Below are 21,600 nucleotides of genomic sequence, written 5' to 3'. Positions count from 1 at the left end.
CTTTTTAAAATTTATGATTGAATAACCTATAATTTGTAAATTTCACACAAATCACCTAAAATGTCAAGTTGAATACACCCCCGAAATCATCATTTGCTTTTATGTTAGTTAAGACATAAGACGAAGCGTTAACATCCTTTCAATCGTTTGTTATTTATTTTTATTTTTTTCTGTTCAGGAACATATTTTTAGAATAGATTTTACCACCAGAAAAAAAAAAGATTTTAGAATATAGTAAAAATCTCACAAGTCAAGTCAATAGAGTAGTGTGTGATGGATAAATTACGAGGTGGGTGGAAGTAATGAGTTGACGACAGGAAAAGACCAACGAGTTGACCCAAAGTCAAGAGCTCCACAGTAGGTTGTATTTTTGTCCTTTTGTCCTCTGTTTAAAGAGAGCTGCGGAAGCCATAATCATAGCCCATCACAAACCAAAACGAAATTAGAGGGTAACGATGACTCCAAACCAGTCTTATTCCTTTCCTGGTCTTGTTGTTGTTACCTTGTATTTCGTTTTCTCGTTTTCCTTTGTCATATACACTTTCGCTTCTCCCACGTTCCACCATTGCCGCCATGACCAGAGGGATGTTCTTCTGGAGATCAAACACGAGTTTCCGGTAAATGAATCCAACCGTGTTTATAATTTGAGTTCATGGAAGAAGAGCAGTGATTGCTGTTCTTGGGAGGGTGTCACGTGCGATGATAAATCTGGCAAGGTGATTTCACTTTACCTTTCCAACATCCCTTTGAACAAAAACTCTTTGAAACCAAATAGTAGTCTTTTCAAACTCCAGTATCTTCAAAACCTAGCCCTTGGCAATCTTTATGGAGAGATTCCTTCTTCATTAGGAAACCTTTCTCATCTCATGGAGCTTGATCTTTCGTATAATGAATTGGTTGGTCAAATTCCAGCTTCAGTGGGAAACTTGACCCAACTAAGGAGCCTCGAGCTGGGCGATAACAAATTAAGCGGCAAAATACCTGACATGAGTAGAGTCCAGTCCTTGGAGTCTTTTGATGTGCGTAGAAACTCGTTTTCTGGGTCTTTTCCTACATCCTTGTTCACGATTTCTTCGTTACAATTTGTTTCTTTGCAGAATAACCTCTTCGAGGGACCTATAGATTTTGGGAATACATCTTCATTTTCTAAACTTTCTTATCTAAACCTTTTTCATAACAAACTCGATGGCCCAATCCCTGAGTCTATATTTAAATTTCTCAGTCTCGACATCTTAGATCTTAGTTCCAACAATTTCATTGGGCCCATCCCCAAATCTATATCTCAGTTAGTCCACCTCACTCGTCTTAGACTTTCCAATAATAGGTTGGAAGGTAAAATACCAGGTTGCTTATGGAAGTTATTTGAGTTGAAACTTTCTAACAACTCTTTTAGCAGTTTTGAAAAACCATTACAAGTTTACGATCGAGAAATTATGCGTGTTTTGCTTCTTGATTCGAATTCATTTCGTGGACCATTTCTCCATTGGATCTGCAAGATTAAAAAATCTTTGATGCTGTTAGATCTGTCCAACAATATGTTTATCGGATCAATTCCTCAATGTTTAAGGGATTTCACTGATGCCCTAGAAGTGTTTAATCTGCAAAACAACAATTTCAGTGGAACTGTTCCAGATATGTTTGTCAATGCTACTGAGTTAAGGGCACTTGACATTAGTCGCAACCAGTTGGAAGGAAAGCTTCCAAAATCCTTGCATAACTGCAAAGATCTGGAAATTTTGAATGTTGAAAGCAACCACTTCAAGGATAAGTTTCCATTTTGGTTGGGTTCTCTATCATCGTTAAACATCCTCATCCTCCGATCAAACCAATTTTATGGGCCGTTGTATCATCAAAATGTATCCATTGGGTTTCAAAATGTAAAAATCGTCGATGTCTCGCATAATGGCTTCAGTGGAACCATCCCTGCTTTCTATTTTTCCAACTGGCGTGAAATGATCACATTAAACGCGGATGATGAATACATGGAGATTATTGTGCATTACGATGACCACTACCGTTATTCGATGGAAATGGTGCATAAAGGAGTAGATACAGAATTTGAGAGGATCCGAAAAGACTTCATAGCCATTGACTTTTCAGAAAACAAATTTTGTGGGAACATCCCTGAATCTATTGGATTGTTAAAGGAATTGCATCTGCTCAACTTGTCTGGTAATGCATTCACAAGCAACATACCTCAGTCATTGGCTAATTTGACAAACCTTGAGGCATTAGACCTATCCCGGAATAATTTGTCAGGTCAAATTCCTCAACATCTTGGTATCCTCTCCTTTCTCTCCACCATGAACTTCTCCTACAACAATCTTGAAGGTCCAATACCTCGAGGCACACAGTTTCAGCGCCAAAATTGTTCTTCATTTATGGACAATCCCAAACTCACCAATCTCAAGGACATCTGTGGAAAACCTCCTGTCCCAAGTCTTACACCACAAGAAACAGAGGAAATGTTAAAACCCGATGAACAAGTGATCATTTACTGGATAGCAGCCGCAATAGCATATGGGCCTGGTGTTTTCTGCGGATTGGTGATTGGAAATATCTTCGTTTCACGCAACCATGAGTGGTTCGTGGAAAAGTTTGGTAGAAACAAGCCCAGAGCAGTCATCAGAAGTGCTCGTTGACCACTTTCGCTTGTCCTCTCTATACGTATTTGTGAAGTTTGATAGAATGTGCTCGTTGACCACCTCCGTTTGTGTTTTGTAATTTCCTATATGTATTTATGGTTTTTGTAATAAACATCTTTGACGGATGTGTCAACGAACCTAGTCCATGTTACATTTCCCAAACACTCTTTCTTCTCGCACACGTTACCATGCATCCCTTAAATCCCCTAACCATTTTGATCCGTGAAGTTTCATAGAAACTTAAATTATACCTTGAGAATATAAGGGAGGTATATTAATTATTTAAGTGATTAAGAAATATTTTGATATATACTAAACTTTAGGAAGATGGTATCAAAAAATTAAATGTTTCAAAACCAATTAACTTGCAGCAAATATGGATGATTAACACAAATTTCAGACCGTTGAGAAGAAACTAAAAAAACATAATATTAAAGATAGAAAAAAGACTGTTGATATTAAAAGTTGATATTTAAATCGTAGCCATACTGCAACTAATTAATTAACGTAATGCACAACAAGAGTTTATGTAGGTTGTTAGCTATGAGATGAGAGGATAAAAATAGTGCAGGATATTGACATGGAAATATAGATGTTGAAACAACTTCTGAACATGGAATTAAATTTTCTGTGGCTATATCCATATAATCTCACTCACCGTTATAAGACATTATGTACTCTGCTTCTGCGGAAGAGCTTAAAACCGTCCTTTGTAAACATGTCCTCTGTTTACTTGTTTCCCACGAAACAGGAGATTTACAAAAGTATATAACAGCGTGTGAGAGTGGGAGCCACCAAATCTCCATTCACGTACTGTTAGGATATTGTAGGATATGATTATACCAAATCATATCTCTTAGCTTGGTAATCAAGAAGAAATCTTAATCACTTAATATATGATTTGATTGCATATATTTAGGAAGACTTACATCTACTATTTAAGGAAATATATTTGTGTATATATAGAGGCTTATGGTCATTGATAATAAATAAGAAAACCTTTTCCAAATTATGTTTTCTTGACATGGTATTAGAGCAGATCGATCCACAAGTATTGATTATGATGACCATCTAAGACGACGATGGTGATGAAGACAACGACAACGAAGACAATGGCATCGGCGTATTGCCGCGACGGAGAACTCATGAGCCACTATCACTCAAGTTCAATCCAATGATGCCCAAGATCTGATGATGAAAAAACGACAGTGGAGTCCAAAAAGATGGACATGAAGAAGGTATCAACGAATCCGACAAACAAGAGCATGATTTGAAGGAATCCAACACGATTTGAAGGAATCCAACACGACTTGAAGGAATCCTTGTGTCACACACAACTCTTGTGTTGTGACATCGACGAACCAACAAGAAAAAAAACCGAGCTGACTCAACGGTGGAGTATAACACCGTGATGAATACCAAAACTGAGATGTGAAGATGAGGACATGATCAAGTTCAAGTTGGGCATTTGCAAGCGGCATGCTCCAACTTGACGGAGGGTGTTAGGATATTGTAGGATATGATTATACCAAATCATATCTCTTAGCTTGGTAATCAAGGAGAAATCTTAATCACTTAATATATGATTTGATTGCATATATTAAGGAAATATCTTTGTGTATATATGGAAGCTTGACATGTACACTTGAACAAAATGCCTTGGAAGGCTTGAACCATTCTTCTACAAGTACTGCACTATTCGCAAAGCAACATCCCAACAAGCAAGCTTTTATTCGGAGCTATCATAAACTGCGATAATATATGGAGTTATGGACTGAGTAAGACAACTCGGGTCTTGTCACAAAAATATAATTTGGATGCCCAATAAGTATTTCGATCGTGGAATTCCAGAAATACTCATATATACCTAATACCTTAAGAATGTATGATAATATACTAATTTTCAGAAATATATAAAGGTATCTAAAATTTTTAGATGATTTAAGCCAACTTTTCAGCAAATTTGAGAGACTAATTAATACAAATTTTGGAACATTTGAGAAGCTGAAAAAAAGACTTCAAGATAACTTGTAGAATTTCAAAAGGTCATATTTTTTTTCTTTCAATATTAACTCTTAAATTCACATTAATAATAGTGTTTTGTTTTCTAATTAACTTTCACCATATAAAGCAATATTATTTTTAGGGTTTTAGGTTCAACCTTTGCTTGATATCCCCTCTGTTCCCCAGACACGTTTGTATTACCATTCAACCAAATACAAAAAAAAAGAGTAAACGGACTTTTTTGTAATAAAGATAATCAAATCATAAAAATTGTTGTTACGACCCTAATAAAACATGTGCTTTATTTTCTTCTTTGTCACCGGGAATCACGGATGTAATATCTGCATACGTAGTTAGTGATGAGATGACTCATCATTTAATATTAACATATACAGGAGTAGTAGCTCAGATACGGGAATATATAATATTTATGATACGAATACGATTCGGGAATCAGATTATGTTCCTAAAAGCGATTTGAAGAGTTATAGACGATAAATTAAAAATTTTGGGTTCATAACTCGGTTTAAATATTAGTTATTAGTCTCTACGAAAAAAAGATTAAAAATTTTTACATTAAAAAAAAACTACTTTTATCCATGTCAGCAGCCATGACAAGCGATGTATGATTTTTTAAGGTTTGGCAAGTTCGGGTATGAAATTTGAATTATTTTTAAAAGTGAGTATATATCAGCACAGAGAAAATTATTAAATATGAATTGAACACTAGCGTTTAGATTGAATACGAAATAGCCGACTAATGTAATCTGATCAATGACATTTGATGTAATTTTTTATCCCAACTAATGTAAAAAATTATGGACACTCCTCCTTTATTAATAGTATAGATTACAAAAGTATTATTATAGATGTGAATTGAACACTAGTGTTTAAGGGCCAACTTTCCGTCTTAATCCCAAATAATATAAAAAACTATGGATACTTCTCCCTTCATATATAGATTACGTAGGTTATTGATGCAAATATCTCTTTTCACTTATGTTCATATACCTTATATTTTCTATAATTACTAGTGTTCCAAGAAGCATTCTAGCCGTCCCCTCCATTCCGTCTAGGCGCTAGGCATTATAGCACCGGCTAGATGACCGGTTTGACCGCCTAAAATTGTAGTATCCTCATTTTAGTGTATCTTTAAAATTTTAATTGCATAAATTTAAGATTTATAAGGTTTATTTCTATAAACATAATTATAAATGTTTAATCTGTTATTTAAAATGAATTGAAATATGTTTTTATCTATTGTTTTGTTTTTGATTTAATATTTTTATTATTTTTATACATATTTTGTATAATTATGTACATAATATCATATATATAGTAGTTTATAGTGTAAACGCCTAAACCGCTTAAAACCGCCTAAATTCCGATTAGGCGTTCTAGGCGCTAGGCGTTGGATCACCGTCTAATTAAGGCCTAGCGCTTTCTTGAACATTAAATTTACGGTTTCAAATCAATTTTATATCTTATATAAATTATTTTTACAAAATTTTCAAAATTTCTCTATAAATATAACAATTACATCTAAGACATGATCACGCATTCTTCACCTGCACCTCTATATCACCTTAAACGTTTTATTGTTTTACTTAGAAGGTTTTGCGGATGACAATGGAATTGATGCTAGAAACGACAGGGAGAGAAGTGATCAAGCCTTCTTCACCTGCACCTATTGATCACCTTCAGCTATCCGTGTTCGATCCAGCTTTCCGGTTGTTTACGTGCCAGTGACCTTCTTCTATGAATCCGCCACGGGAGAGTCTCCAGAGATCATATCCAAGAGGCTGAAAACCTCTTTGTCCGACACTCTGTCTCGTTTCTATCCTCTAGCTGGACGTATAAAAGGCATTTCCATCAACTGCAACGACGAAGGGGTACTGTTCTCGGAGGCACGCACTGATGTCATCCTCTCAGATTTCCTCAGAAACGTCGATACCGAATCTTTAGAAGACTTCTTCCCCCAAATCGAGGAGGGAGAATCTGCAGGGACGTGGCCGTTGATGAGAGTCAAGGTCAGCTTCTTCGGGTCAGGATCAGGATTTGCGGTCAATATTGGCATCTCTCACATGATCTGTGATGCAGCCTCATTACTGAACTTCGTCCAAGGCTGGGCCGCTACGGCAAAATGGGAGTCAAATGATGTGGCCGTGACTACTCCTCCATTTGCAGGAGTTACCATTTACCCTCCTCCCCATACCTATTCTTCTAAAGATGACGTTTCCGTGGGTGGAGACAAGTATGTAACCAACAGATTCGTCTTTGAATCCTCTAAGATCGCTGAGCTCAAACGCAAGGCCGTTAGCAAAAGCGTCCCGGCACCTACACGTGTGGAAGCCATCACGTCGCTTATATGGAGATGTGCTAGAAATGCCTCACACTCTAACTCGGCCGCTCCAAAGTCAACGCTAATGATTCAAGCCATGGACTTGCGGATGAGGATCCCTTCTGATGTTTTGTCACAGGACGCCATGGAAAACCTTCAATCCATATTCTTTCTGAAGAAAGAGGCAGATAGCCCAATGGAAATTGGCGAACTCGTCGCAGATTTTAGAAAGGCCAAACAAGGTTTCAACGAGATGATCGAAGATAATCTCCAAGGCTACAATACTGCTACCAGTAGTATCACCACAAACACACTTGGTTACTACTTGTTGGATGTGATGGGAGCTTTCACGTCAGAGTCAAAACTGGACGTAGACTTATACCCAATGTCTAGCTGGTGCAAAAAGCCTTTCTACGAGGTTGATCTCGGATGGGGAGTTCCCGTATGGATGGGACCTGTTATGTATACCAACCGCAACAAAAAATCAGGTGTGCTCATGATGGATTCAAAGGACGGTAAAGATGTAGAAGCGTGGATCACCTTATCCGAGCAAGACACGCGGGTGTTTGTCCGTGATCAAGACTTGCTTACTTATGCTGTCCTAAATCGTCCAGTCCTGATCTAATCCAGCCATCAATATTCAAGGTAACACTTTTTTGTTTCGATTTTTTGTTTGACATTCGCAGTTCGCTTTCATTTGAATAAAAAGAGATCTTTTTGAATAATTTTCATCTAAATATAAAGTTACGTACGCTGTATAAGTTGTATTTATCCTTGTTACATATAAATAAAGTTACGATTCATAATATCTTTATGGTATCATAGCAAGATTAGCTCCCTCAACCTTTCCAACGTTACTAAACTCACTGTCACGAATTTCCTCATGTGGCGCCTGCAGATCCAATCTGTAACACCCGTACCGTCGCAAAAGACGGAACAACATGTAATCCATCTGGTCTGGCCAAAAACGTTTCTTTCTTTAAAATTCACCAACGAACAAACTTCAAACTGCAACTCTTAAACTTACTAACCTGGAGAAAAGGGGAAAAAGGGGGTGAGTAAACAAGTTTACTCAGTGAGGAGATCAAACTCTGCCCACTGGACATACAGTAATAACGTTCCAAATATAATCAACAACTATTACTTAGCATAGATTCAGAATGTTTATCAATCAAACAAACAAGCAAACATCTTATTTCTCCTCAATAACTTTCATCTTAGTTTATTCACTTCTATGGCAACTACCACATTTAAACATCTTAGTTTTACTTTCTTATAGGTTTGGCCATTATCACTTTTTCTGGCTCACAAACCCCATTCCTGGAAGACCACGGCCCATAGCTCGATTCTTCCCGTACTGCTCGTCAGCGGTTTATGACCTGCAATGAACCCGTCGGTCCATTACAGTCCAACATCCTCAAGTATCTTTTGTTTTCTCATTCTCATTCTCATTCTCATGAATGTTCATAATTATATTTATAATATGATATATACGTTAACTCATAACATCAAATCATGTGCCTATTGTGCTTCACATATATCATGTTACTAACAACCTACTTACCATGCACACAAATCCACACAAACATTTTCAATCAACAAACAATTCTTGAGTCTATACCCAGCAACTATCAAAGAGTACATAAGGAAAGAGATTACTGTTATCCGCAAATACCACCCTCACCTTAGCCATTGGATTGAATCCTTAGTTTATATCTAGCATCAACAGAAGACCCACTTCAACAACAATCCTGAAACTGCAGCCGTTTAGATAACCGGATCAGAAATTATAACAAAAATATTAATTCATAATATTTAATCCATTTAAAAACAACCCAACCCAAAGTCTTGATTTAACTGGTTATTTTGGTGTTTTCTCAATTAAATTAATTAGACCTAAATCTAATAATTTAATCCACCATAACTTCATCTTTACGATCCCATGAACTGAGTTTGATTTAATAACCAATTCCATAAATCAAACCAACTAATTGAAGAAACCACCATCTATTACACGTAACATCAACACCACAAAAGTCAACCCACATCCTTAACAATTAAAATCCGGTTCTGTATTTTAATTACGATCTTTGGTCAAGTCCGTTAAACTTCTCGGTTCAATAATGAAGAAAACACAACAACACCAGCATGAGACAAGGTGCAACCGATCGATTACCTTTCTCGACAATTACTCTCGACAGATCTGATCGGCGGCTTGAAATCGACACGGCCATTCAAGCTTCAGCGGTTAGGTCCTCATCGCTCAACAACGCAAGAACAACAACAAATCATAAGACAGGGTCAGTAACTTCTTGTGCAAGCTACATAAGAAAATAGGGTTTCCTTACCCTTAAATATATCTCCGATGGACCACGACTGCTCCGGTGACAACGCCTGACATCTCCGGTGACACACGGAGGCGGACTAACCAGCGGTGGTGACCGACGGTGGTGAAAGCTTACGTTCTTCTAACAACGCTTCTTCTCCACGAGACTCACGACAACAACAAGGCCTCTCGATAACTTTCTTCTTGGTAACAACATCACCAACAACAAGATCACGACTTCAGATCTCCAAGGATCAAATCAAGCTGCTAGTGTGTTTTTAGGGTTAGGTTTGCGTTTCTCTTTGACGGCAAAGTGGAGAAGGAGATACATATACACCACACGACATTCCTTTTGTCGTTTTAATCGTTTTGCTTCATTTGGGCCTTTTAATGGACTGATCTTAGAAACAGAATAAACTGGCCCAACTATAAAATCGGGATGTTACACAATCTCTCTTTGAGGTAGTTGAGCTTCACGTCTTCATTATAAATGAGGTGTTGGAGCAAGCTTGTCTCTTCCAGTTGAGAATGAGAAGAAGATTCATAATTTAGGGATTGAAATAAGTTCTCACGACACCTTCAACAAGAAAAGAAGTCACGCACGTGGCTAGAAAAAGTATTGTCTCTCGATGTATCGCTGATTTTTTTCTAGTTTCTATATATACGTAACCCTCTAGTTCTAGATTATACAATTCAACTGATAAATCTGTGGAAGTTTATTGATAGATTTTTTTTCCTACCTACATTTTTCCTATCCACGTGATTCTTGCATAAAATCAACAAATTAGTACTTGACTAAACTTTTTATTCAAGCTTATATATATAAATAACTGTTTTATTTAAGCGTTGAGGACAAAAAGTTTTGACATGCTTAACACGTATACACGTGGCGGGGAACAGAGAGAAAATACACAATTTATTACTGGATGAAAGCTGTATTAATTTTTATAATATTAATTGGCTAAAATCTTTTAAATGAGATGTAAATTGTATGTTACACAAAAATATTGAGATGTCAAACACAGAAATGTTGAGATGTCGTATGGAGAAATCTTATATTGCATTAGTTTAAGAATATAGCTAGACACGTCTAAACAAGTTTTTATACATGTTAAACGATACATATACAACTATACAAGCTCTCACTACATCATCGATTTTTTATTCACTATAATACGTTTGGTAGATTGAAACAACCACGTTTCAAAAAAGATCTCGTTTTATAATTGACGAAATATGGCATCATATTAGTTTCATTGACTTGTACCAATTAATGAAAAGTTAAAAATAAATTGAAAAAAGTATCAATGAATGATGATAATGATACGTGAGATCGTGAGCAATTTTCTTGCCGCTGAATCGACTAATATCTCCTTTTTATAACACTAAAAGACCGTGAGTACGTAGTGAGTGTTACTGCAGGAACAACATAAACTAAATATTGTTGGCACAAGAAGTTGTTACTCGTCTTCCACGATAGAGGAGATTGGCCAAGCTGTATAAACCAGCCTGTAAAAATGCCTTGCTGACCTTTCATGTAAAACCACAAACACAAATAGTCCTTGAAGCTGGTAATAATCGCAGTTGAACTTCTAGTAATGATAAGATCGTCTATTAATACATGGATTTGTCGGTTTTTTAATCAGAGTTCTTTATTGCGAATCACCAATTCTCATGCATCTCGGTCGGCCTGAGAACAATGTCGAGGCTTGGAGTTACAAGTATTTACGTGAAGTAAAAGCTTGTGATTTGCAGAGAAAATATACGGTTCAAAATAGTAAGAAAGATAAAGAACTCGACAAGGTCGTTCAAGTCATGATAGCAAGACAGAAAAAGAACTAAACAAGGTCGGTCAAGTTAGAAAATATGTGGTGCAGAAGGAATGAGTCAATGGTATATTTTTTCAATCTTTGGGGCACAAATCACAGATCAAGAAGATTTAGAGCATCTCTATCAGATACTTAGTAGGTGTCTCTCTAACTAAAAAATAATAATAATAAGAAAAATAAGAGAAAGAGAGGGTGATAATCTCTCCACACTGGAAAAATGTTTTTTCATATCTTAACTTAACCCATATGTTTGATTCATACATCAAGTATATTACTGTATTAATTCATACTTCAACTAAGAGGGTTAAACCAACTTTGCTGCTAGTACTTCAAGAATTTACATGCAAACAAACTTATTTCAATATTTTACCTGGGTCAATTGACCCTCCTATTTTCTATGTAGATCCGCTACTTGTGGCAAAAAAACTATAAAATTTTGATAACGTAGACGATACAAAATTTTTTTTTTATGGGTTTTACACAGAAAATTTTTAAACTGAGACCAAATCTTAAAATTTTAGAAAAAGCTATCTATATATAATAGCAAACCCAGTTTTTTGTGTCAATTTTTAATCCAACGGATGAGATTAATCACAGTTTTAATCCAACAGTTTAAAATTATTAATCGTGTCTTTTCGTCGCACCCCCATCTTTCAAAAATCACACCTCTTAGTCTTTGCATCTCTTTGTGGTACCTCCTGGTTTCAAAAATCACATCCATTAATTTTTACACCTTTTAAATCACACCTCTTAGTCTTTGCATCTCTTTGTTGTACCTCCTGGTTTCAAAAATCACATCCATTAATTTTTACACCTTTTAAATCACACCTCTTAGTCTTTGCATCTCTTTGTTGTACCTCCTGATTTCAAAAATCACATCCATTAATTTTTACACCTTTTAAATCACACCTCTTAGTCTTTGCATCTCTTTGTTGTACCTCCTGGTTTCAAAAATCACATCCATTAATTTTTACACCTTTTAATTTCACACCTCTATGTGTTACACCTCTTTGTTGTACCTCCATGTTTCACATCTATTAATTTTTACACATTTACATTTCACACCTCTATGTCTTACACCTCTTTGTTTATTATATATAAACTTTTCTTGACTACATAAACAAGTTTCGAACAATTGTTTTCTGAGTACTAAAGAATTGTATTATTGAAGTGTTTTTTAACTTTCAAGCATCAATCTCTAATTCAAGGTAATTTAATATTTTTGCTGCGAATGACCTGTAGTGTTTCTCGATTAGATTATTATTATTGTTAGTCGACACTATTAAGTTCATACATTAATCTTAGTTTTGTTAACTTTTAGTCTCTTCAAAAATTTTAGCCTTTCCGGTTTTCATGTTTTTGCATGGCTAATGTTATTAAGTATGTGTGCCATATTTTTTGCATGGCTAATGTTTTGATTCTCAATGTGCAGATTTTATTTTTTTACTTTCTGGAAAAACCAAAACCAAGATACGAGAGGCATGATGATATGCAGTGATGCTAGAGCTACAGATAAGCCAAAATTTTTTAACAAACATGGTATAATTATAAGTTTATATATATTCTTATTTTAACCTATTTATTTTTTCTAACAAACATGGTATAAATGTTAAATTTTTTTTTGTTTGTAGGATGTCCATTAGATGTTCATGATCCAGGTTAGTTTACATTTTTTGTAAATAAAGTTTTTAAAATTTTTAGTTGAATTATAATTTCTTATACTTTCTGGGTATCAAACATTTTGATAATATATAGAAATATTACAAATGAGCATGGAAATAGAGTGCCCAAGAAAAAGCGAGACATACTTGTGACAACACAAAATTAAATTCTAGAAAGCATAAGCACGACCAAATGACAAGTCAAGTTAGAAAGAAAAGATCTACTAAAGGTAACTTATTTAGTCTTTGATGACTTTCTAATCTGTATATACAACTTTTTAAAAACATAATGTATAACAGTCACTTTTAGAGTGATCTGGAATCTGCCAAAAAAAAGAAAATGCAAGAAATTTATAAAATTAGTGTTTAACCTAAAGAAGAGAACATTAAAAGGTGAGATATTATTATCACCTGTTTCACCACATCGACTTCGTTTTCGCTGTGTTTATTGAAAAACATGATGGTACCGATTCATAGACATAAGTGGGAAATCAAATAGAGGGAGATGCAGCCTGGAAGGAGAGCAGCCGACACGGTGGAATGGGATGGATTGGGAGAGACCAACATAAAATCCTCTGTTCTATATTTTATTAATTTTCTGAACTTTTGTAGTTTAATTGAATTGCTTTGATTGAATAGCTGATGAGTGTACAAGTTTTGTCTATATGCATTCTTAGTCTGTTACGTCTTGATTTTTTTTCTTTTCCAAAGAGGAATATGTGATTTGAAGCAAATATTACAAATCCATGTATCAAATGTGTTAGTAGGAAATAAGGCAATCAAGATTAACCCATTAAAAGGGAGGAAAGAAGGGGGTCTTTTGATGGAAAACGTGAGACCAACATGCATGTAACTGTGGAAAGCATTATAGCCAAATATATATCTCTAAAAGTTGTAGCTGAAGAATGTGAGTTACTCTATACTAACCAATTAGGTTGATTGGTCGGTCATATAAAACTTGGTTTTGTACATATCTAAAAGTGAGAGAAAAAAACATCCATAAGCATAAGTGAAATTTTATATATGGTTAAAAGTAATGTTCATAGTAAATCATTTGTATACAAACTCCACTTGCTTACAACATCGGAATATTGATTGTGATTTGTGAATCAGTAATCTATGGAAAGAGAAATCGCGTATCAAAGTGAAGGGGAAACGAAACTCAATCCAGCCATCTACTCCGATCCCAATCTCCGACCTTCCTTCGACAAGTGGCATTTAGTATTTTCTCGATACAGTAAATAAACCAAGAGATAAGCAGTCTCGTATGTATTTTGATTGATAATGATCAACAACAAAGACAATTTCTAATAGCAAATTAAGAAAGGATACCAATATATAGCACCATATGGTCGGAGACAAACATAAATGAAATTTTATATATGGTTAAAAGTAATGTTCATAGTAAATCAAGCTCTAAAAAAGGCTCACTTTTGTGTGTGACAACATAAAATATAATAACATTGAAATGAATTTTTGGCTTTTTAATCAGCAGAAAGCAATAGCAAAAAGTGAAAATGATTAAATTGATTGAGAAAAGAAAGAATTTAGGATGAATTACAAATGTTAAATTTCAATTTAGGATTTCACCTTCCCGTGCGGCAACGCACGGGTCGCTTTCCTAGTTTTTGCAATAACAAAATAGATAAATTTGAAAACTAATATCAATCTTAAAATTTCATAAAAGTGGTGCCTATTTTTGCAATAACAATAAAATTTGGAACCTATTTATGTTACTAAAAAATACAAAAAAAAATTGGAGGCCCAAGAAAAACAGTGACTCCTGCGAATGTATGTTAAGAATGTGTGAAGGGTCGGACCTCCGCGGAACAAGAGCAGTGATTGCTGTTCTTGGAGAGGTGCCATGTGTGATACTAAATTTGGCAAGGTAATTTCACTCGACCTTCAATTCCTCTCTCTCTCAACAACTATTTGAAACTATATAGTGGTCTTTTCAAATGCCAATTAATATCTTCAAAACCTAGCCCTTTGGTCTTGCAAACTCTATGAGAGATTCCTTCTTCCTTAGCAAAACCATTTTCATCTCATGTATTTGGAAATCAGCGAAGGATATTTACCTCACTTTATCTGACGAACCGACACATTTCCCTATAAATACAAAGCATACGACACCCAAAGAGGTTACAGAAAAATATTTCATAAAAAATAAAAAATACAAAGAAAGTCGTCGAACATCGTCAGTAGAGCAACTCGTTGAATACACTACTTGACGATTCTTAGCTCTTCTAGAATTTATTGGATAATGATATTTAAAAATCAAAAAGAATTTTAGAGAGATGATATTTAAAATTATAAAATTATTTAAGTTAATTTTGAATTAAATGTGGATTGATTGACAGAAATTTTAGAGACATTTGGTCAAATTTAAGATAATTTGAAAACACGAGAAAGTAAAAAATAGTAAAACTACAGACATTTGATAAATCGTTTGTTCTTCTCTTTCAAAAGTATATAGATTTTAAAATATTTGTAATATTTTAAAATTCTTTTATAAACCAGAAATATTAAGAATATTTTAAACCTTTTATAAATTTAGTTTGCTAGTCAAACATTCAAAGTCCGAAGTGAGTGATAGGTTGTGGTTGTATTCTCACAAAATAAATAATCACTTCTCACCAAACAAAAATTAAAATAAATTCACATTAACATATTACTAGTCTTATTATGTAAAATTTGGTTTTCCAAATGAGTCATAAACATGATTGTAACACGTTTGAAATTTACATATTATATTTTGACACTTGTCAAAAAAAATTATTTTTCTTTTAAATTTAGGTTTTAAAATTGTCGTCGACCAGTTAGCCAACAAAAATGTCAGGGCCTGCTTTTTTAGTCTTTAAAGTTTTCTATTTATGGTTCTGTAATAAACATATGTTAACGTATCTTTCAATGTCTGTGGTATCTAGGATTTGATATGCTATTTAGTGATTTTGATTTTTATCAGTTATCTCTTTCATTGAAACTCCTTAATTCACGCTATAATGAATCTTCCGTACGAAGACTTTCTTAGTAAAATATTCCTATGGAATTTTTTGCTTCTCATATTCCATAGAGGCTGAAAGTGTCCAGTTCGTGTGTTCCGTTTCACATTTCCCAAACACGCTTTCTTTCTCGCACAAGTTCCGGTAAAGATTTTGATCGGGAAACCCCTGAAACACGTACGAATACTATATATAATTACAAGATGGGTCCGTTTGAGTTAGGGTTAATGGTGCTAATTAAGTTTTCTAAGAAAAACGACTAACAATTAAGTATCCTGCTGCTTTTTTCCAGGTCTACTTTGCATCGTTTCCATGATTTTTTTTTCTAATATTTCAGACAAAGTTTGTATGGAATTTATGAAATTAGCTAACTAAAGTTTTTTAGGAACACATTTTCAGATAAAGAACTCGACAAGGCCGGTCAAGTTAAGAGAGTATGTGGTGGTCTTTGACTCTCTGTGGCACAAATCACGGACCATAGAGAGACATAGAGACTTTGAACATATATATTTTCCCAAAGTCAAGAACTATACTCCAAAATTGATCTTCTGTTTTTCACTCTATATAAAGAGAGAGATGGGGAAGCCATAAGTATAACCTACTACTTTACCACACAAACTCAAAAAAAAAAAAAAAGGGTTAAAGGTAACGATGATTTCAAAACAATCGTATTCCTTTGATAGTATTGTTGTTACCTGGAACTTCTTCTTCTTGTTTTCTTTCGTTTTGCTTACTTTTGTTTCTCCTACGCTCCACTTTTGCCGCCATGATCAGAGGGATGCTCTTTTGGAGTTCAAACACGAGTTTCCGGTAAACTATATGAGTTCTTGGAACAAGAGTAGTGATTGCTGTTCTTGGGAGAACGTAACGTGTGATGCTAAATCTGGCAAGGTAATTTTGCTTGACCTTAGTATCCCTTTCAACAACTGTTTGAAACCAAATAGTGGTCTTTTCAAACTCCAATATCTTCAATACCTAGCCCTTTCCTTTTGCAATATCAATGGGGAGATTCCTTCTTCATTAGGAAAACTTTCTCATCTCACTCATCTTGACCTTTCGCAAAATGAATTTGTTGGTCAAGTTCCAACTTCAATTGGAAACTTGACCCAACTAAGATCCTTGATCCTCACTGATAACCACTTAAGTGGAAAAATTCCGGTTTCATTTGCCAATTTAACGAAACTTTCCACACTTCACCTCACTAATAATAACTTCCAATCCGAGCTGCCACCTGAGATGAGTAGACTCCACAACTTGGAGTATGTTTTCTTAAGTGGAAACTCATTTTCTGGGCCATTTCCTACATTCTTGTTCACGATTTCTTCGTTACAAGTGGTTTATTCGAGGAAAAACCAATTCAAGTGACCTATAGAGTTTGGGAATACATCTTCATCCTCTAGGCTTCATTCCTTGTCCCTTTCTAGTAACCAATGCGATGGCCCAATCCCTGATACTATATCTAAGTTTGTTCATCTCAACATCTTAGATCTTAGTTTCAACAATTTCATTGGGTCAATACCCATATCAATATCACAGTTAGCCAACCTCCATTACCTTGATCTCTCCCGCAATAAGTTAGAAGGCGAAGTACCACATTGCTTATGGAGATTGCAAGTGTTGAAGCTTTCTTACAATTCTTTTAGCAGTTTTGGAAAATCATCTGATGTTTTGGATGGAACACAAATGAATGTGTTGAGTCTTATATCAAATTCATTTCAAGGACCATTTCCCCATTGGATATGCAATCTTAGATCGGTAGGTTTCTTAGATCTGTCCATCAATAACTTCAGTGGCGTGATTCCTCCATGCTTAAGTAATAACACTAATCTTAAAGTCCTTAATCTCGGAAACAACAATTTCAGTGGAACTCTTCCTGATATGTTTGTAAATGCTACCAGTTTAAACACACTTGATATTAGTTGGAATCAGTTGGAAGGAAAGCTTTCAGAGTCCTTGATAAATTGCAAAGCTATGAAACATTTGAATGTGGGAAGCAACAAATTCAAGGATAAGTTTCCATCTTGGTTGGGCTCTCTACCATCGTTAAACGTCCTCATCCTCCGATCAAATCAATTCTATGGGCCGCTATATGATCACCAAGTCTCCATTGGATTTCAAAATCTAAAAGTCATTGACATCGCACAAAATGACTTCACTGGAACCATCCCATCTTTCTGTTTTTCCAGCTGGCGTGCCATGGCCACATCAGAATATGATAACATGTACATGGAAAAATTCATGGTGTATGTTGCTATCTACCGTAATTCAATGGAGTTTATGCACAAAGGAGTAGACACAGAATTTACAAGGATCCGAGAAGACTTCATAGCCATTGAATTTTCGGGAAACAAATTTGGTGGAAGAATCCCTGAATCTATTGGATTGTTGAACGGGTTGCGTCTACTCAACTTGTCAAGTAATGCTTTCACAAGTGACATACCTCAATCATTGGCAAAACTGAAAAATCTTGAGGCATTAGACCTATCCCTGAATCAATTGTTAGGTCAAATCCCTCGAGATCTTGGTACGCTCTCCTTTTTATCAACCATGAACTTCTCCCACAACAATCTCGAAGGTCCAATACCACAAGGCACACAGTTTCAAAGCCAAAATTGTTCTTCATTCATGGGCAACTCCAAACTCTACGATCTTAGTGGAATCTGCGGAAAACCTCCTGTCCCAAATCTTACACCACGGGAATTTTCGGAGCCTGAAGAACAAGTGATTAACTGGATAGCAGCGGCAATAGCATACGTACCTGGTGTTTTTTGCGGCTTGATGATTGGACATATCTTCGTATCACAAAAACATGAGTGGTTCATGGAAAAGTTTCGTGGAAACAAGCCCCGCGTAGTAATCATCAAAAGCGCATGTTGAACACTTTCTCTTGTCCTCTTTGTAAGCATTTGTCAAGCATATGTACGTGTTTTTATTAATATGTCAGGGTTTGTTCTCATAAAACCCTTCTGTGTGTTGCAATTTTCTGTTTTATGGTTTTCCAATAAACGTCTTTGGTGGTATTTGATAACGAACCTACAAAAAAAATCAAAGTGCAACGTAGTTTTATAGCATTGATGCCTGTGTAAATGAGCTTGTTGTGTTATGTATTTCCAAGTATTCAAGACAAAACAAAAATTCGATGACTCTAATCATATGAGTAACTGAAACATTTCTTCTTGTTTGCTTCTTGACTTATTTTCAAGTTGTCAAAACTTCATATACAGTATGGTGGAGTGGCCTAAGTAAACAGTAAACAATTTTGATCACAACATATGAAAATCCAAATAACTTTAAATAAGTGTCTGATAAAAAGTGAATCGTGTTGTCCATGTAAGTACTAGTGCCTGTTTTTACGCACCATACTTTATGCATTTTCTCATCCTCCCACTTGTCCCTATGATTCAAGGAAAAAAAAAAACACTGGCACATAGAAAACAAAAAAAACAAAATAATCAAGTGTACGCAACCTCACACAAAGCAAATCTCTCCATCCACTCATATCTATCCACATCAAAATTATCTCACACGTGGACGATCACTATCCCTCGCATTATATTCGAAGATTGTTTTCGTCTCCATACAAATACAAATAGATAGCGACGGGGATGCTAGAATTAACGAGAGGATGAAGAAACGAAGAGCGGCGAGGAAATCTCCAACGATGGTGGAGGTCACCGATTGTACAGGTTTAGATTCCGGGGAAGAGACGAGAATCGTGAGGAGGTTGATGAAGTTCGAAGACTTGCCTGAGTATTTGAAGGACAACGAGTTTATACACAACCATTATCGTTGCCAATGGTCTCTCAAAGATACGTTCCTCAGTGCTTTCTCTTGGCACAACGAGACTCTCAATATATGGACGTACGTAAAACCATCACTCTTTTCTGATACTTACATTTTAATGTTTGTGTAATCCTTTTGATAATGGTTTAGGCACCTAACTGGATTTGCGATATTTTTGTGGATGGCGGTGGTGAGTTGCTTGGAGACGACGGAGCTTAGTCTCGCCGGTGTGTTCAACGGCATCTCCGGGTAAGAACCACCGAGGTTAAAATAGTCATTTTGGCTAAGTATATTTTAAAGTTAAAAAAACAAAAAATAAAACTGGCCTTTTTTGGGGGTTTGTGTATAATTGGGACCTTGACGATAGAGCGAGGATTTGCCTCTCAAGCAATCAGACTCTGCTTCTTCACGTAAGTATTTTTTGTATTCTTTTGATATATTTTTTCCAATTTTTAATGTGTATATTGGGGCTTTCTAGTGACATTTTTTAATTGCCACCTTATCTTATCTTATGTCACATGCATGCTGAATAATAAAATATAGTTTTCAAATTCAAGGTTACCTCTTTAATCAAAGCTTATATAATCTTAGAATTAAGTCATTATTATTTAATTATCTCATATTATTAATTTGGAAGTACATTTTGCTAAAATAATATTTTATTTGTAAATTATATCATGTGAAATTGTCCAATTACATATTTATTAATTAAATGTTGATATTAATTTTCATAAATTAAAATAAACAATATACATACAGAAAAAAAAAACATTTTATCTATGTTAACCAAAAATATACCAATGCTGCAATAAAAAGTAAATTCATAATATATTAACCACAACTTTTTCATTTTCTAATCATGCAAAGTAATGATAAATTGCCCCCACCATGTGTCGTTGTTTTCGACATATTTCTTGGATCTTTTCTTCTCTCTTGTGCTTTGAGCCCACCAAAGATCACATAAAGTTTTGAGGAAAAAAAAGAAAGAATAAAGAATGATTCTTTTCTTATTATGACTAAACTTAAAATGATTCTCTCTCTCGCAGGATTCGAACGTCACACAACACATCTCAAGTCTTAACACCCAAGGAGAAGCTATTCCAAAATGGCCATGGCTCGTGTACTTAGCCGGATCAATGGGTTGCTTAATCTGCAGCTCTGTTTCACACCTTCTCGCTTGCCACTCAAAACGTTTCAGCCTCTTTTTCTGGCGTTTGGACTACGCAGGAATCTCACTTATGATCGTCGCTTCTTTCTTTGCACCAATCTACTACGCTTTCTCCTGCCACCCTCACTTCCGTTTACTCTACTTGTCCTCGATCTCAATCCTCGGTCTCCTCGCTATCATCACTCTCCTCTCTCCAGCTCTCTCATCGCCGCGTTTCAGAGCTTTCAGAGCAAATCTTTTCCTAGCAATGGGATCATCTGCCGTGATACCTGCTGCTCATGTGCTTTGCCTTTACTGGGATCACCCTAACGTGTTCGTCGCCCTCGGTTACGAGATTGCCACGGGATTGTCGTATGCTTTGGGAGCAGCGTTTTATGTTAGCCGTGTGCCTGAGAGATGGAAGCCTGGAGCGTTTGATATGGCAGGACATAGCCATCAGATATTCCATGTGTTTGTAGTTTTTGGTGCTCTTGCTCATTGTGTGACCACTCTTTTCATCATTGATTTTGTACGGGCTTCCCCTTCTTGTGGGGTTTAGCCTAACGATATTGTTAGTAAGCCTCTGTGATCTTACATTACATTCCCATGTATGCGATCTAATAGCTGGTTTGCATTGAACTGTCTATGGCTATTTTGAGACTTAATTCATCATTTAAATCTCATTTTCAATATCGAAATAGTTCCTTGGAACAGAAGAAACAATGAGAAAGGAGGAATACAGAGGACAGCTATAACATTTTGATTCCTCTGTTTTTTTGGGAGATTGAAAATATTTAGCAGTGGTGAAGGTTAAGGTACAAAAGGTTCTTCCAAGGAAACAAATGAGTTCAATAGCAATGTT

At 35.5% G+C, this 21,600-nt stretch overlaps 2 protein-coding genes and 2 pseudogenes across 2 annotated transcripts; all 4 read left to right on the top strand.

Moving 5' to 3' along the window:
- On the top strand, nt 407–2,815 carry LOC104752046 (receptor like protein 30-like). The gene has a single exon (XM_010474117.2). It carries the CDS (start codon nt 456–458, stop codon nt 2,640–2,642), a length of 2,187 nt encoding a protein of 728 aa, XP_010472419.1. The 5' UTR covers nt 407–455; the 3' UTR covers nt 2,643–2,815.
- LOC104752045 lies at nt 6,225–7,761 on the top strand (annotated as a pseudogene).
- On the top strand, nt 16,560–18,685 carry LOC104753956 (annotated as a pseudogene).
- On the top strand, nt 19,286–21,408 carry LOC104752043 (heptahelical transmembrane protein 3). The gene is made up of 4 exons (XM_010474115.2): nt 19,286–19,669; nt 19,742–19,840; nt 19,959–20,001; nt 20,638–21,408. The coding sequence occupies exons 1-4, from the start codon at nt 19,434–19,436 to the stop codon at nt 21,295–21,297; spliced, it is 1,038 nt and encodes a 345-aa protein (XP_010472417.1). The 5' UTR covers nt 19,286–19,433; the 3' UTR covers nt 21,298–21,408.

This window comes from Camelina sativa, chromosome 16, assembly GCF_000633955.1.
Source record: "Camelina sativa cultivar DH55 chromosome 16, Cs, whole genome shotgun sequence".
In the NCBI taxonomy this organism is placed as follows: Eukaryota; Viridiplantae; Streptophyta; class Magnoliopsida; order Brassicales; family Brassicaceae; genus Camelina; species Camelina sativa.
Note: the sequence above shows the minus strand (reverse complement) of the source record. Positions and strands in the feature narration are given on the sequence as shown.

What these genes read in the sequence shown, in the direction of transcription:
- LOC104752046 (XM_010474117.2), top strand. Translation starts at nt 456, where the DNA reads ATGACTCCAAACCAGTCTTATTCCTTTCCTGGTCTTGTTGTTGTTACC.
- LOC104752043 (XM_010474115.2), top strand. Translation starts at nt 19,434, where the DNA reads ATGAAGAAACGAAGAGCGGCGAGGAAATCTCCAACGATGGTGGAGGTC. An exon ending in GAGACTCTCAATATATGGAC is followed by an intron (nt 19,670 to 19,741) that starts GTACGTAAAACC and finishes ATAATGGTTTAG; the next exon opens with GCACCTAACTGGATTTGCGA. An exon ending in ATCAGACTCTGCTTCTTCAC is followed by an intron (nt 20,002 to 20,637) that starts GTAAGTATTTTT and finishes TCTCTCTCGCAG; the next exon opens with GATTCGAACGTCACACAACA.